At 44.2% G+C, this 17,536-nt stretch overlaps 1 protein-coding gene across 1 annotated transcript in view; it reads left to right on the forward strand.

Annotated features, from left to right (window-relative positions):
* Positions 1 to 17,536, forward strand: part of CP (ceruloplasmin) — a 536,222-nt gene that overhangs the window by 27,640 nt on the left and 491,046 nt on the right. Inside the window, exon 2 of the mRNA XM_069618363.1 lies at positions 3,775 to 4,019. Coding sequence (XP_069474464.1) covers positions 3,775 to 4,019 — 245 coding nt within the window. The remainder of the gene's footprint in view (positions 1 to 3,774; positions 4,020 to 17,536) is intronic.

Below are 17,536 nucleotides of genomic sequence, written 5' to 3' on the forward strand. Positions count from 1 at the left end.
TTAGTGCCCTACGGAACTGATATAATGATTTAAAGGCCCGGATTCCCTGCAGTAGGCTATTCCAGAGTTTAGGGCCATACGGTCGCCCCGAAACACATGCTTAGACCTGGGAATTTTCAAAAGCAGCTTGTCGCCTGAGTGCAGTTGCCTGGTTGGAAGGTACTGCCGACATTTCTCATATAGATATAAAGGGGCCAGGACATTAACACACTTAAACACCAAGCAAAGAACTTTAACATCTATCCAGTCCTTCACCGTGAGCCAGTGCAGGGAATGACGGAACTCAGAGACTGGGGAGGACTTACTTTAAATATCAACCAGACAGTGGCATTTTGAGCTTTTTGCATATGATGCATTTGGGCAAGTGGTATGCCTACTAATAGTCTGTTGCCGTAGTCTAGGTGGGAATTAACCATAGCTCCCACCACCATAGGGTGGTCCTCCACCGGACTGTAAGGGACGGCCTGCCATAAAAGGTGCAGGGTAAAAAAAGAGATTGGACCTTCACACTCAACTGGGCTGTACATCCTAGATCTTCTTGCCATGTACAGCCAAGATTTTTGATTTTGTGTGTGAACAATAGGTCTACATCCCAAAAGCAAGGTGGATCCGGGCACATGTTATAATTCAAACAGTGATTTGGACCAAACAATGCCACTTCTTTTTTGCCGGCATTCAGTAGGAGCCAATTTAAAGGCATCCAACTTCTTACATTGAGCAAACAATTTTCAACCATTTCATAGGCCTCATCGACATTCCTTAGTTTTACAGACACTTATGTGTCGTCCGCATATGAATGGAATTTGACATTATGTGTTCTAAGCAGATCCATCAGAGGACACAAATATAAGTTAAATAGCAGGCGAGAAACAGGGTTGATGTGAAACCATCCATCCTAATCATTTGCTGTCTCTCTCAGAGGAAAAACGCAAGCCATTTACTAGCTTGGACGGATCTGTTGCTGATCTTTCTGAGCCTACCAAGTAAAATGCAGTGATCCATCTGATCAAAGGCTGCAGAGAGATCTAACATATCCAGAAGGGACAAGTCCCCCTGATCTGCCACCTCGAGGAGATCCTCCCATACCGCTGTCAGTGCAGATTCTGTCCCAAAACAAGGGTGGAAGGCAGATTGCAGAGGGTCCAGTATAGATTTGAGAGTGAGAGAGTGTGAGTGTAAGAGTGTTTTTTGTTATGTTAGTGCCACTTTTATTTATTTTATTTTATTGAGCATTTGTAAGGTGATTATAGATCAAGTAATTATGTTTCAAAGCTTCCACAGGAAAAAAGAATGGTAACAAGGTATCAATGCAAGACACTGGAATAGAATAACAGTGAATTATCAAAGACAAAAGCGGTCCTACTAGGCCTTGTGAACATTCAGAGCGTGGAAGTGCAGAGAGAGAGAGAGAAGGGACTGGGGAAGGGGTAAGTGCGCAAGGTTACACAGAGGGAGGAAGTGGCAAAGAGCCAGTTGCAAAGGCAACATGTAAGTGCAGGCAGTGACCACTTGGTAGAAAAAGGGGTCACCAGCCAATACAATAAGTGCAGGCCTGTGAGACATCACAGGGCAATTAGTGCCTGAAGGCAAGTGCAGGGGATGCCGGATGCTGCGGGCGATGGACAGAAGGCCAGGACCCAGAAGGACACATGGCAGCCCTGGTTCCCAGGAGACCTTGGGGGCGTTCCTATGCCCTGAGTGAAGGTGTTAACCTTCCTGCAGCAGAATCTAGTAAGCATCCTGTCTATTGTTCCGCATGACTCTAGTGAAAACAGCCAGATTGGAGACCAAGTCACATACCAGTCCTGTTATAGCTGAGCCCTGCTCACAAAGATTACACTAGTTTGGTATCAAATTTCTGTGCCTGTAGAATAGTGCGCTCCTATCTGTCACTTTACTACAACTTATATTTAAAGAAAATTACATGCCACCAGACTGACAAAGGCATGCAATTAATATATTTCAGATCAGCGGTACAGCAGTTTAAAACATCACAACTGCCTGCAGGAACTTTGTGTTCCACAAGCTGTCAAAGTTGCACACATGACCTTCAAGCATGCCCTGTGTCACCACAGAGCCTGGGCTGAGGGCACATATGTGCTGTCTCAGCAAAGGCACATGTGTGCACTATAATGTTGGCATGGAACATTTATGAAAGGTGGTGTTTGATAAGCAGACCTCCCTTTCAGAAACATAATTACTTGCATCATTTTATGTAATCAAAATATAAAAAAGGGTGTGCTATCATGCCCTCTCCAGATGCCATTCTATCACACACACGCTTTTGGTGGGTTCCACCTTCCATGGGATTGGTTCACTCACCCTCCAAGCATCTTAACCATTGTTGCGCGATGGATGGCCGGTTAACTGGCAAGTTTTCCTTCTTATTTCCGGTTCCCCTCTTTCTCTTGGTGGTTGGCACAACTCATATGAGGGGAGCTGAGCATAGTGGTGCCACTGAATAACCACCCCTTGGTTCCCTTAAATGCCCAGTAGTTGCAGGACCACTGGCTTCAATAGAAGCAAAAGCACTGTGCTTTGGGGGATGTGAAGAGCCTGTTTTACTGGATCCCACATAGTCTCTGCGTCCCAGGTGCAGGGGCTGTGTCTCCTAATGAGAGCCTATTCCTAGTTGATGCCATATGACTGCTCCCTGTCCGAAGACGGGGACCAAGTGAGGGTGAACAGGGGATCATTGCCGTCAGAGCACTCATCTGCTTGCATGTGGAGACATGCATTCTTTTGGTCACCACATGGAAGGTTCCCAAAGTGAGGAAGGAGACCTTGCCACCGGAACCACTCACCAAAAGGCACGCATTATTTTCAACTGTAGAATTTAACAAATGCCAGCCTCTAGTCATCAGCAGAGTTGCTGGATATTGGATGGCAGTCTAGTCATCAGGAGAGTTGCTGGATATTGGATGGCAGTCTAGTCATCAGGATAGTTGCTGGATATTTGATGGCAGTCTAGTCATCAGGAGAGTTGCTGGATATTTGATGGCAGTCTAGTCATCAGGAGCGTTGCTGGATATTTGATGGCAGTCTAGTCATCAGGAGCGTTGCTGGATATTTGATGGCAGTCTAGTCATCAGGAGCGTTGCTGGATATTTGATGGCAGTCTAGTCATCAGGAGAGTGGCTGGATATTGGATGGCAGTCTAGTCATCAGGAGAGTTACTGGATATTGAATGGCAGTATAGTCATCAGGAGAGTTACTGGATATTGGATGGCAGTCTAGTCATCAGGAGAGCTGCTGGATATTGGATGGCAGTCTAGTCATCAGGAGAGCTGCTGGATATTTGATGTCAGTCTAGTCATCAGGAGAGTTGCTGGATCTTTGATGGCGGTCTAGTCACCAGGAGAGTTGCTGGATCTTTGATGGCAGTCTCCGGTGCTGATAAGAGAACCTGGGCATTTGATGGCAATCCCCAGCAATGTTCTGACTTACATATCTTTTGATGACCATACGTAGCCGACTTGTCATGGAAATCCATGCCATTGGTGTGAGTGCCTGGGCATTTAATGCCACTACCTATCAATTTTGTGTGTACATGGACATGTGATGGCAATTCCTAATGATGAAGCCAATACCCGGACATAAGATGCAAGCACCTGCCAAAAGGCGTGTGCACCTGAGTGTATAAAGGTAAAGCCTCATGATGAAACCTATACAGTGCCTATGAAATGAATCACTAAATACCATTACAAAATTGAATGCTTGTTTCACATTTTGATATAAATATAATGAACATTTGGGGTTTTCTATGTTTTCCAGACATGCCAGCGTCTTCCTCCAGCAAGGACCTGACAGAATAGGGCGCTTGTATAAGAAGGCTGTCTACACACAGTACACCAATGGATCTTTCACGGAGGAAGTTAAAAAGCCAGCCTGGCTGGGATACATGGGGCCTGTTATAAGGGCACAAGTTGGCGATTCCTTGGTCATACACCTCAAAAACTTTGCATCAAGAAACTATAGCATGCACTCTCATGGAGTGAAATACAACAAATCAAATGAAGGTAATTTCTATTGGTATTTCATGCAGCATTATTTTTTAAAATTGTTTGTATTTTATTTGTATTTATTCGGGTGATTGGGTTGTGCCTAAACCTGAAGCACTGTACATAGCACAAACAGCAAGGGCAATACCATTTCTGGAGGTTTTAACAGCTATGCCTTGTGTTGGAAGGGGTAGGGTGTGGAAACACACATAATCAGTAGGAGACAACAGAATGACATGCGTAACTATGGTACCCAGTGATGCTACTAAAAAGATAACAACAAATGAAATGTTACTGAAAAAACCTGAAAACTAAATATAGAAAGGGTGGGGATAAAGGGTTAAAAGGGGTGGCGGCGTTCATGAATCAGTCATTACACACACAATTGCAAAATGACCTATTGACATACGGTTTGGAACAGGCAGAGAGTTCTGGTGGATGGGCAAGAGGAAGGTAGGACGCATAACTGGTTCTATGTCATTTCATCGACAGTCTTTTTTTAATGAGTTTTTTACAAAACGCTTTCAACAAAAAAATGAATCGAAATTGTTATTTTTTTTATGGGGTTCTCCCCAATCCTCCATCCCCTATTGTTTTTTTCTCTATTCCCGACCCTCCGCCCCTTATATTCTCTGTCCCACCCCCCTATATTCTTCAATAAGTTTTTTTGTTAAACATTTGTCAGAAAAAAACTAGTTGAACAAAAGATTGTCGATGAAAGGACGTCATACCGGCATAACTTTACTAGATATCAGGTGTAACTTCTGCCTGGTCTTAAATGCCTCCACCAGCTGGACTGGCTTGAAGTCAGGCATAAGAGCATTCCAGTGGTGAGGTCCCAGTAAGGTAAAGAAGCTTATTAATGCAAACTCTAAAACGATTATTATAAAAATAATTCTTGTTGACATTGCAAGTAGTGAGAGTGAAAGGAGATGCTGGCAGTTGAAACAGAGTTTTGGTTATGAAAGATACCTGGATCTGTTATGTCCCAAACAATCGACGGCATTGCATCTGACGCTTCGCTTAGGTGTACTCCCACTTGCTGAAACACTACACAGGTGGAACTGTGAAACCTCTAAAATGTGTCCCTTATGTGAGGGTGCGATTGAGAATATACCACACTTGTTTTTCGTCCCTTTTGTCATGTAATCAAGAATAAATATCTCAAGGTTTTATTTACATGCAGGGCAGTAGGTACTGTGAAGCGAGCCTTGACTGTGTGCACAAACTCCAATGATGATCTGGCAGTGCATTCAGTTGTTAATGCTTTGTCTACGGTTTGGAGGATGAGACTTAATCGGGCTGCCTAACAATGCATTTGGCACATTATTGGGTCTGGGTAGTAATTTGCTAACATTTTCAAATTATGACCTCGCTTTGTAATAGAAAATTACCATCAATTCTATTAAGCACTTTGTAAATCCGAAGTTTTTTACTGTTTTTATATGAACGTTTTGAATGTGTTTGACACATGGTTTGTTTTAGGTATTGATTTTGATGACTATGTAGATAATGGGCCTCTTACAAGTGAAGCGGTAAGGGGTTAACGGTGCCGGTAAAGGTGCTGGCACCGTTAACCCCGTAGTGCCTCATTAAGAGGTTCCCTCGCGGCACACGCTCTGGACGTCAGATGTCCTTTGCGGGTCCCGCGAGGGGACCAGCATGCTAACAACGGGCCCGTCATTAACAGGCCTGTTGTTAGCATGTTCCCCATACCCATTGAGCCCTATGGGGGCTCGAATGGGGATGGTCCGGGTCCGGGTTCCCTGAATGGGGAAATACCGGGCCCTCCAAAGTCGGAATGGCCCAGTATTTCCCCATTCAGGGACCCCGGACCCGAGTTTGGAGGAAGCCATGCCCTTATTAAGGGCATGGCTGCCTCCAAGCTCGTAATGAGGCCCAATGTGTATTGTATTCAGTTATGGATTGCTTGTGAATGTGCTTTGCTTGTGATATTAGTTTTATGGTCTCTGACTGAAAGAAAGTCAATTCACTCGAATCGAATCATAAAGAAACGAAAGTGGGAGGCAGACATGGACAGTAAGGTTGTTGAGTCCTAGAGGCAGAGAGTCCAAGCATGAGAGTAACGAGAAATGGTTTCAACCAGAAATAGTAGTGGGAGGCTAGGACCTTGGTATATTTAAAAACAAGGAGATGAAACATTAAGAAGAAGCCATTCTGCAAAGAGAGCGTCCCGGCGTGTGATGGCAGACAAGGTTGTAGAACATCTATGCAGGTTGTAAAAGATGTGTGTGTGCGGCAAAGCTGCGTTTTTAAGGAGGAGAAAGTAGATTCGGGACCCATGAGTAGTCTAGAGCAGTAGCCTAGTACACTGAGAACCAAGGTGGGGTTATGAGTTTTGGCAAGGTGGTGGATGAGTGTGGTTGGATCTTCCAGATATATAGGTTTTTTCTTGCAGCAGCAATGAAATGATTTAGTTTGAATTTACTGTGAAAGATTAACTCAACGTTGCAGTCCCGGGGTGATGGTGTAAGGAGGCTTGGAGGTAATGGGGAATGGCAGACTGGGATCAGCATTGGGTCCTAAAGATGAGTTTAGCACCAGATGGCTCAGTGCCATTAAGTGTTGGATGACAAAGAGACAGCTGTTGATGTTACTTCAGATATCAGCAGTAATGGAGGGACAGTGAACGATGACCTTCGTATCATCAGAAATTAAGTGGCATGAGAAGCTGAAGGATTAGATGAGTTTTCCCTGAGAGGCAGGCGTAAAGAGAGGCGGTTCCAGGGCTCATCCTGGTGTGACACCCACAAAGAAGACCATTAGCTGTGCAAATGTTTCAATAGGTGTATAGGATAGGTTGGCTAAGTGGAAGATTGCTGTCAGGTCCCAAAATACGATTGCCTCCTAATGGGGGATCATGAGAGACACGTCTTCTCACTCATTATTGAGTTATTTAATGCATTTACATATAACCAGTTACAATTTTTAATTGCTTTGTGCACTTGCAAAACAACAAATCTACATCATCAATGACCAATTCTTAAACACACAACCTTGTTTCATTATTCATCAGTTCCACAATCTCTTATACAGACAACTGTTGCTCTTTGCAATCTATTTCTTGTGTATCATTGTGCTGCTCTTTTCTTACCGCAGGGCTCTGTCTTGCATTGTGGCAGATAAGCTGAGAATCGTGGGCAAAGCAAATCAAATGTTGCCCTTAATGCGCATCCTCTCTGATTGTATGTACTGTGGGGGATCAAGCATTTGAGTCAGCTTTGCTGACTCAACAAAGCAAAATCTATTCTGGTCTAAGCGGGATCTTCTCTCAGGTGTGGGAATTGAAATGTATCTGGACAGTGGGGCTCTGCAGTGTCACCTGCATGAGCGCTGGTACCGTCCTACTATGCGTGAGCCTCTGCAAACTACTCGTAATCTGGTAAATGGAGAAAATCCGACAGTGAGTAATCCCTCTGTCATACTGGTACCAACAAAATTATGCATTTAAACCCGGGTATCTTGGAAAATGTACTATTGAATACCAGCAAGCCGGAGCTTTCAGCGCAGGCTAAAGATCCGGTTTATAAATCCATGAATCAGCTTTAAAAACTGCTGAAAGCAAAGTGAGTGCCCTGGGACACAGAGTTGAAATTATATCCTGGAATATTGCTGGCGTGGAAAGACATCTACCGGACTAAGACTTTGTGTTGTTCTTGGCTAGGTTTGACATTATATTATTACAGGAAACCTGGGGAACTAACCCTGTGGTGGTAGATGGGTTTGCAACTTTCTTTTCCTCTGCCAGAAAGAAAAGCCGGAAAGGAAGAAACAGTGGAGGACTGGTGACTTTGGTGGCAGAATCTCTCGCTCCTTTTTATTCTGTATTTTTATCGATTCCTACAATTTTGGCTGTGTCCTTAAACATTCCTGATGTTGACACTTTCTATATTTTGAACTTGGATAATTCATTTAATGGCCAGGTGCTAGGGGAGGATATTGTGGAACTTTTAAATGTGGGCCGGAAATTCCTGGATAGTGCTCAGTCATTTGGGTGTAAACACCCCGTTTTTATTGTCAGGGGCGATTTTAATATAAGATGGCGGAATTGCTGGGGGATGGGTTTGGAAGTGCAGGAAGAAGATTTTGCTCATAATCTATTACAGCCAACAATGGTTAAAGATCCTGGGATGTCCAGATCTGGCAGTCTTTTTTGCCATTACTATCTGAATTAGACATGCGGTCGGTAAACAGAAGGTTTCCATCTGATCGGCCGGGGAGTTTTACCTTCCGTAATAATAGGTGTGCATCATTAATAGATTATTTTTTTCTGCCAGTGCAGGACTGGCATCGCATATCTGATTTAAAGATAGAGTCCCGGCCGGAAAGTGATCAAGACCCCCTAATCTTGATGCGTTGGATTAGGTCTGGTGGTACTATTTCTGAGAAGTGTGGCACATGGCAGGATCATGTAGTTAGGTTGGTAAGATGGGACAATATAAGTGGACGGCTACTGTCTGACAAGTTGATTGCTTGCACCCTATCTTTAATTGAAGGCTGTCTTATGTGTGATAGTGCATGTGAGGATGCCTTAGTGTTATCTGACAACTTAATGGCGACTGCGAGAAATATTTTAACAATGTGCTCTTACTACCGTTTTCAGTGACAATGGAGGGCAATTTGGTATACAAAAGAATGAAGGAGGCGGAAAGCCACCCTCATTAATGCTGTAGAAATGTGCCTTAGAAATGCATCTGCAATCAGCACTGCTAGATCAAAGGGAAAGTGCGCTCAAAAACTATATTGTCCCAAAAGATGGGCAATAATCAAAAATGTATATATAAAACATATTTTTTTTAATGTTCCTATGTAGAATTTTGAGCAAATGAGGCTAAACGTGTTTACATGGGGGCATCCATTTTGTGATTTGAAGCAGCCTCCTCTGTGCATGTTAAGCTTTTCTCTGGCGGCACTGATCAAGCAGCAAAAAACCCCTACTGGGAGCTTTTGCTTACTGCAGCCAGAGCAGAGCTTAACATGGAGAGGAGACTGCCTTCACTTTCATTTTACATTTTCTGTGCTCCCCAAGCCCAGGGAAGCAGAGAAAACGGAAAATGAAAGGCAGAGCAATTAGAAATACTTTGCTGGCGGAGTTTACATAATTTCTGCGACTTTCTTTTCTGGTTTCCCGTGTGCAGGAAACTAGAAAAGAAAGTCACAGCAATTATGAAAACTCTGCTGGATGCCGGCAAAGTATTCATAATTGCCTGGACTTGCCTACAAGCAAAGGGGCAGCAATTATAAATACAAAGTTTCTGCATTTATGATTGCATTTATGATTGCTGTGGTTAGAAAACCATGGAAATCATAAAAACAAAAAAGGAAGCAGGTGCCCCTCTCTCGAAAGAACATGGCATGATAATCTGTTTCTGTGGTTTTTACCCCCTGTGAGAGTCTGCAGCCATCGCCTTTAGCTCGCTGTATGGGAGACTGAAAGTGAAAGCCATCGCAATCATAAATACAATGCAGTTACATTTATAAATGCTGTGGTTTTCTTTTTAAGTTTCACGGGCTGCCCTGGGCTGGACGGGCTGTGGTTTTATTTTTAAGTTTCCTGAGCTCACCCGAGCCAGAGGGGCCCGGTTAACTTAGAAAGAAAACCACAGCAATCATAAATAGAACACGATTGTATTCATAATTGCAGTGGTTTTCAAAGAGAATGAAAATTAAAGCACTTACTGGCAGCAGCCTTCCTGCCTGCATTCTGTGCTCTCCGGCACTAATGAAGCAAAAGCTGCTGTAATAAAATCTACCAGTAGGTGGCATTTGCTTCATTATTGCCGCAAGGGCAGAGATTAACACAAGCACAGGAGGCTCATCCATTTCACAAAATGGATGCCTCCTAGTGCTTGAAGTTTTTGAGTTTGAGCCTCCTTTACTCAAAATTTTATATAAGAACTTTCTTTAAATCTATTTTTTATATACATTTTTGATTATGGACCATCTTTTGAGGCAATCAAATTTTTGAGTGAACTATCCCTTTAAAATATAAGCAGGTGATGGAGGAGGCTATATCTTGGTGGAAGTGTAAAATATGTTGTGAATGCAGACCGCTGTCCGTAGTCAAAATTCTGCCATGTTTTGAAAGATAGTAGCAAGTGGACTAGATAACAAACAAAATGACAATATTAGTTCTATTTTGTCTAATCAGTGAGTGAAGCATTTTTCCGCATTATATACATTTACCCCCTGTAGCAGTGCATGGGTATTAAACTTTTCTTTTTAATAGCTTTATCTAGGACATCTGCTATAGGTGATGATCCTATAGTATTTTGTCATCTTGAAGTACGACAAGCTCTACTAGCCTAGGCAAATGGGAAAGCACCGGGAAGTGACATGGCTAGGTTAGACATTTTACAACAAGATCTACCAATTTGGATCCTAGTATTCACAAAGCTGTTTGACGTATTTAGTAGAAACTATCTATTCCCAGCAAGTTGGAAAGTGGCGATAATCGTACCATTTTTCAAAAAGGGCGATAGGGCAAATTGATGTTGTTATCGCGCTGTCTCTCTGATTGATTCTTCAGCAAAATGGTACAGATGATTAATTCATAAAAGATTAACCGAGTGGGTTCAGTCCAATGGACTTTGGGCTGAGGAACAGTAGGGCTTTTGCAGGCGAGTGGGGACTATAGAACAGGTTTTAAATGTAGGTTTGATTTTAGAGAAATATATGTTAAGGCATGGTACACCATTATATTTGGGTTTCGTGGACCTTAGCTCAGCTTTTGATAATGTCAACCGGGAGGAGCTTTGGGATTTTTGGTTGAGTACAGGTCTTCCTTAAACCCCTTCTTGTTATTTTGCTGTCCCTGGACAAACACCTGAATGGTAAGGTCTGCCTATCCCGCACGGGCGAGTTATCGCCGGTTTTTAAATCTACACAAGGTTTCAGGCAGGTTTGTGTCCTGGCACCCCTGCTGTTTAAATTATATATATATATATATATATATGATAAAAAAGAGGAGAGGGGCGCACTCCAGTTCCCTGCACAGTAAACCTTCTCAGCTGCTGGTGTTCTCCTCCGACCGGTTTCTGTGCCAATACACGTCATCAGGGAGGCTGTCTTAACTTGCAGCTCACAGCAAGTGCAGGTGTTAACACTTAGTGATAATTCTGCTGCAAGGACTTCTGGTAGCTGTAGTCATCAGGTTTGCAAGGAACAAACTCACACCCAATCCCATAAATGGGGAAAGTGGGGGAGTAGCCTACAGTGAGGCACTCCAAAGTTGGGCATATGTTACCCCGGTGCAGCACCCTATAAGATTTCTGAAGATTCCACCCTTCAGAAAACTTGCAAATGTGATAAAAAAGAGGAGAGGGGCGCACTCCAGTTCCCTGCACAGTAAACCTTCTCAGCTGCTGGTGTTCTCCTCCGACCGGTTTCTGTGCCAATACACGTCATCAGGGAGGCTGTCTTAACTTGCAGCTCACAGCAAGTGCAGGTGTTAACACTTAGTGATAATTCTGCTGCAAGGACTTCTGGTAGCTGTAGTCATCAGGTTTGCAAGGAACAAACTCACACCCAATCCCATAAATGGGGAAAGGGGGGGAGTAGCCTACAGTGAGGCACTCCAAAGTTGGGCATATGTTACCCCGGTGCAGCACCCTATAAGATTTCTGAAGATTCCACCCTTCAGAAAACTTGCAAATGTGATAAAAAAGAGGAGAGGGGCGCACTCCAGTTCCCTGCACAGTAAACCTTCTCAGCTGCTGGTGTTCTCCTCCGACCGGTTTCTGTGCCAATACACGTCATCAGGGAGGCTGTCTTAACTTGCAGCTCACAGCAAGTGCAGGTGTTAACAGTTAGTGATAATTCTGCTGCAAGGACTTCTGGTAGCTGTAGTCATCAGGTTTGCAAGGAACAAACTCACACCCAATCCCATAAATGGGGAAAGGGGGGGAGTAGCCTACAGTGAGGCACTCCAAAGTTGGGCATATGTTACCCCGGTGCAGCACCCTATAAGATTTCTGAAGATTCCACCCTTCAGAAAACTTGCAAATGTGATAAAAAAGAGGAGAGGGGCGCACTCCAGTTCCCTGCACAGTAAACCTTCTCAGCTGCTGGTGTTCTCCTCCGACCGGTTTCTGTGCCAATACACGTCATCAGGGAGGCTGTCTTAACTTGCAGCTCACAGCAAGTGCAGGTGTTAACACTTAGTGATAATTCTGCTGCAAGGACTTCTGGTAGCTGTAGTCATCAGGTTTGCAAGGAACAAACTCACACCCAATCCCATAAATGGGGAAAGGGGGGGAGTAGCCTACAGTGAGGCACTCCAAAGTTGGGCATATGTTACCCCGGTGCAGCACCCTATAAGATTTCTGAAGATTCCACCCTTCAGAAAACTTGCAAATGTGATAAAAAAGAGGAGAGGGGCGCACTCCAGTTCCCTGCACAGTAAACCTTCTCAGCTGCTGGTGTTCTCCTCCGACCGGTTTCTGTGCCAATACACGTCATCAGGGAGGCTGTCTTAACTTGCAGCTCACAGCAAGTGCAGGTGTTAACACTTAGTGATAATTCTGCTGCAAGGACTTCTGGTAGCTGTAGTCATCAGGTTTGCAAGGAACAAACTCACACCCAATCCCATAAATGGGGAAAGGGGGGGAGTAGCCTACAGTGAGGCACTCCAAAGTTGGGCATATGTTACCCCGGTGCAGCACCCTATAAGATTTCTGAAGATTCCACCCTTCAGAAAACTTGCAAATGTGATAAAAAAGAGGAGAGGGGCGCACTCCAGTTCCCTGCACAGTAAACCTTCTCAGCTGCTGGTGTTCTCCTCCGACCGGTTTCTGTGCCAATACACGTCATCAGGGAGGCTGTCTTAACTTGCAGCTCACAGCAAGTGCAGGTGTTAACACTTAGTGATAATTCTGCTGCAAGGACTTCTGGTAGCTGTAGTCATCAGGTTTGCAAGGAACAAACTCACACCCAATCCCATAAATGGGGAAAGGGGGGGAGTAGCCTACAGTGAGGCACTCCAAAGTTGGGCATATGTTACCCCGGTGCAGCACCCTATAAGATTTCTGAAGATTCCACCCTTCAGAAAACTTGCAAATGTGATAAAAAAGAGGAGAGGGGCGCACTCCAGTTCCCTGCACAGTAAACCTTCTCAGCTGCTGGTGTTCTCCTCCGACCGGTTTCTGTGCCAATACACGTCATCAGGGAGGCTGTCTTAACTTGCAGCTCACAGCAAGTGCAGGTGTTAACACTTAGTGATAATTCTGCTGCAAGGACTTCTGGTAGCTGTAGTCATCAGGTTTGCAAGGAACAAACTCACACCCAATCCCATAAATGGGGAAAGGGGGGGAGTAGCCTACAGTGAGGCACTCCAAAGTTGGGCATATGTTACCCCGGTGCAGCACCCTATAAGATTTCTGAAGATTCCACCCTTCAGAAAACTTGCAAATGTGATAAAAAAGAGGAGAGGGGCGCACTCCAGTTCCCTGCACAGTAAACCTTCTCAGCTGCTGGTGCCGCACCAGGGTTATATATGCCCGGCTTTGGAGTGCCTCACTTGAGGCTACACTCCCCCCCTTTCTCCACTGTGGGATTGGGCGTGAGCGTTTTCTCTACTGACCAGATGACTACATCTACCAGTAGCCCTTGCAGCAGATTTTTATCACCTGCACCTGCGGTGAGCTGCAAGTCCACCCAGCCTCCCTGATGACGTGTATTGGCACAGAAACCGGTCGGAGGAGTACACCAGTGGCCTGGAAGGTCATGCAGAGAATTGGAGTGCGCACCTTTCCTTATTTTTCCATTTTTCGCAGGACTTGAGGGGTGGAATCCTCAAGACCTGCCTAGGTGCCGCACCAGGGTTATATATGCCCGGCTTTGGAGTGCCTCACTTGAGGCTACACTCCCCCCCTTTCTCCACTGTGGGATTGGGCGTGAGCGTTTTCTCTACTGACCAGATGACTACATCTACCAGTAGCCCTTGCAGCAGATTTTTATCACCTGCACCTGCGGTGAGCTGCAAGTCCACCCAGCCTCCCTGATGACGTGTATTGGCACAGAAACCGGTCAGAGGAGTACACCAGTGGCCTGGAAGGTCATGCAGAGAATTGGAGTGCGCACCTTTCCTTATTTTTCCATATATATATATATATATATATATATACATTCTTTATTTAGTGAGCCATCTAGTGCAAGTGATAAATGAAACCCAATATAATTCAGAAACTGTTAATAAAAAAAAGTTCAAGATTGTTCACGTAGCCATCAAAATAGTATTTTCCTATTCCTGTAGACTTTGGCAAACATTTTTTTTAAAAGGATAACACTTTTAACATTTTGGGTCCTACAGGGTGAGCAAAATCTCACTGCATTTTAGAGATTGCTGTCCTTTTGTTTGATAGAAAAGGACTTTCCAGTCGGTGGAAAGAAAAACGTGGAATGGAAAAGGACAGTTGGAAGCTGTAATGAACCAATGGGAGGCACTCTCGTCATCATGAAACAGGAGATCAAGACATACTTCCACATTACAAAGATCCCTCTAGGCAGACCTAAAAATGTGAAGTTACAAGTGAAGGCATCAGGCATTTAGCATAAAAAAAGATGAAGTTGACAAAAACACGACTAAGGCAGGAATAGGAACCTAGAACTTAAGAAAAGAGAATGATGCTCAACAAACAAAGAGGACCTGGGGCTACCCTCCATTAGCTCTGCTCTGTGTACTCACTTCATTTACACCCCTCAGTGTAGTTTCAGCAATCCAGCTGTTTTACATTAATGAACGAATTAAAGACCGTATCGATAGGGCTGTCAAAAAAAGGTGAACTCATTTTGACTACCATTGTTCAGTGAATCTTTGTATATACCTGTGGCAAAACTAACGAGTATTTTAGCTGTTCCCACATATTCTGCTTGAGTAACTGCAGTGTGGTGAAATGATGACCACAAAATGAAAGTGCTGACATTAGTAACCTGGCCAATTGTATGTTCGCTTATCTACGTTTAGCATACAACCCTTATAAACAATCACTCACCATTACCACCCACTCCAACATCCTCTTTGCTGAAAGACCTTTATAAACTCTCATCGAGAGTGATGGGAAGGTTAAACGAAAAATATAAACAATTTAATACGTGTTATGAGGAATTTTGCTTCAATTCCCCAGGGAACTTAACTCCAAAATGCATTGGTGCATGTCGTGCAATAATGCCAGTGCTACTCGAACTGGTTGGATTTACCAAATTGTTACAAAGAGACATAGGGCCTCATTACAACTTTGCCGGTCTGGAAACAACAGTGCCAGTAAGCTTACCGGCACTGTTGTTTCTGGAACAGCATTGTACAAGTCTGCCTGCCGGAGCCGCTGTGTCCAGCAGGTCTGACCCGGCCGGGCACAGCGGCCACGGTAGGCAGACTTTCAGGGAAGCACTGGCACCGTTAATAAGGGTCTATGGGAGTCTATGGGAATGGGGAATTACATTTTACTGGTGCCTGACTTACCAGACCGCCAGGGTTGGAATGCCCCAGTGTTTCCGGCAAGCCAGGCGCGGTTACCGCTGGACTTGTAATGAGTCCCATAAAGTTCCCAAACAAAGCATCTCAATTTTATTGGTAGTGGCAGAATTGAAGAGACGTCTGTGCAAGACAGCAGATTTCCCTCCAAGAGCATGACTGGAGGTTTTGTCTCCACTTTACAGCGAAAAACGTAAGGTTTTTACGGCAGCCAGAATTACTGCCAGTGGCAAATGCTCTAAATCCCAAATGAATGTGGATTAACACCACCAAACTGCCACTCATAATCTGACGGATTTACTATAACAGTGTTCTAGTCTTTCATGAGAAATAACACAAAACTCATAATGACGCCGAAGGTAATGAATTATGAGGAATAGAAGAAAGAATCAAAAGAAGGATTCAACACTCATCCAGAGGAGAACATTTCATTGTCTTTTAATGCACATACATTTTCACAAGGATTTGGAATTTTAAGACTAAAATTAGGTCAAGAAGGATTCTTTTCAGAAATGCTATCCCCAAATCTGAGGAGCCTCTTCATCAAAGCACACATACACCAGTTTGGAAGCGCTGATGATTCTACGGATGGAAAAGCACAAATGATAAATCCTAGTGTTGCTTGCAATTGTGTCCAGGAAGGCAGGTAGACCGCCATTTGATTGTCTGTTGACATTTCTGGAAACACAGATGGGCTCATTTTTGAGTTCCTCGTAATTTGGCGGTGCAGAGAAATTACATCTAGACCTACACTCCCTGCCACCACATTATGGCCCCTTGCACGGCAGAGTACAAATGTACAGGGCAAAAGGCTCTTTTGGTAACTGGCAGCATTTACAATGGATCCCTTTCAAATCTGCCTGCTTTATGTTGCCACATAAAGCCAACGGGCTCCATAGGGATCCCAGCATTTGCACCAGCATGAAAATGCATGGCTGCGCAAATGCTGGGCTATGACAGAGAAGAAAAGGAGATGGCGGAAACCTAACTTGCATTCTGCCCCTGCTCTCTGCCATACAAATGGATGAAAATGAGCCATTACATGGATATTACCTGGCGTAAAAGCCTTCGCCATGCATTGTGATTCTGATGAAAATGAGCCCCCACAGTGCACTGTCTGCACAAACAGTGGACTTGGAACTTGCGAATGGGGAAATATTTGTTTTCTTTTTCAATATGCGCCTACACCAGTAATGCAAAATGAAGTGAAAGAAAACCTATGTTAGACGAGGTCTCAGAAACAATGCGCTGGATGTGTAGCAGGCCAATACAGCTGTTTCAGATCAGTGTTGAAAGCCCGCGATCCAAACTTTGAGGGAGAAAAGACTGAAGACTATTTTTCCGAAATAATCTTTGTTTTTTCTCCCTTGAACATTCACAACTTGGCCCCTGTCCCACCCACAACCCCACCACACCCCCACATCCCTGCTTACCTTGTGTCCCTGCAACGCCTGTTCCCTGTCACTTACGTGATCGGGAACTGGTGCCGCAGGGTCCTTTTTTTGGGGGATGGGGGTTTGGGCTGGCTGCGGAGACACCCCGACAAACCCCGCTCACAATATATTGAGCAAGGGTGTGGGGGTGCCGCTCCTGCACCGAATTAGTGATCTGGTCAAACTTTTCATACGTTCAGAATTTTCAAACGGCCGAAAATTGGCCAAATCATGCATTCGGCCATTTAATTTTGGTCATTTTGGATGATTCTGCTGTTTCAACAAGTCATAGACATTCATCCTCGTTTAATTTGGGAAAGCATTCTTAACAATGGAAGGACAGTGATTTGAGAAATGAAGGCAAAATCCATTTCATATGCACAGGAGATTTTAAGCAACGAGGGAAACTGTCCAAATTAAACTTAATATAACTAGTCCTGTAATTCCCTTTTGAGTTCCATGGATGCTTTGTGTTTTCAAGGCCACCAAGAAGTTCCCTACACCAAAATGCTTGATAATCATTTTGTATGCAGTTTTGTATATTGCTATGCAGAGCCGGTTGCTGCCTCAGAGTGTTAGCAGAAGAAAGTGGGGGATTTATGCTAGGGAAT

Source organism: Ambystoma mexicanum, chromosome 10, assembly GCF_040938575.1.
Source record: "Ambystoma mexicanum isolate Mex_15411 chromosome 10, UKY_AmexF1_1, whole genome shotgun sequence".
Classification (NCBI taxonomy): Eukaryota; Metazoa; Chordata; class Amphibia; order Caudata; family Ambystomatidae; genus Ambystoma; species Ambystoma mexicanum.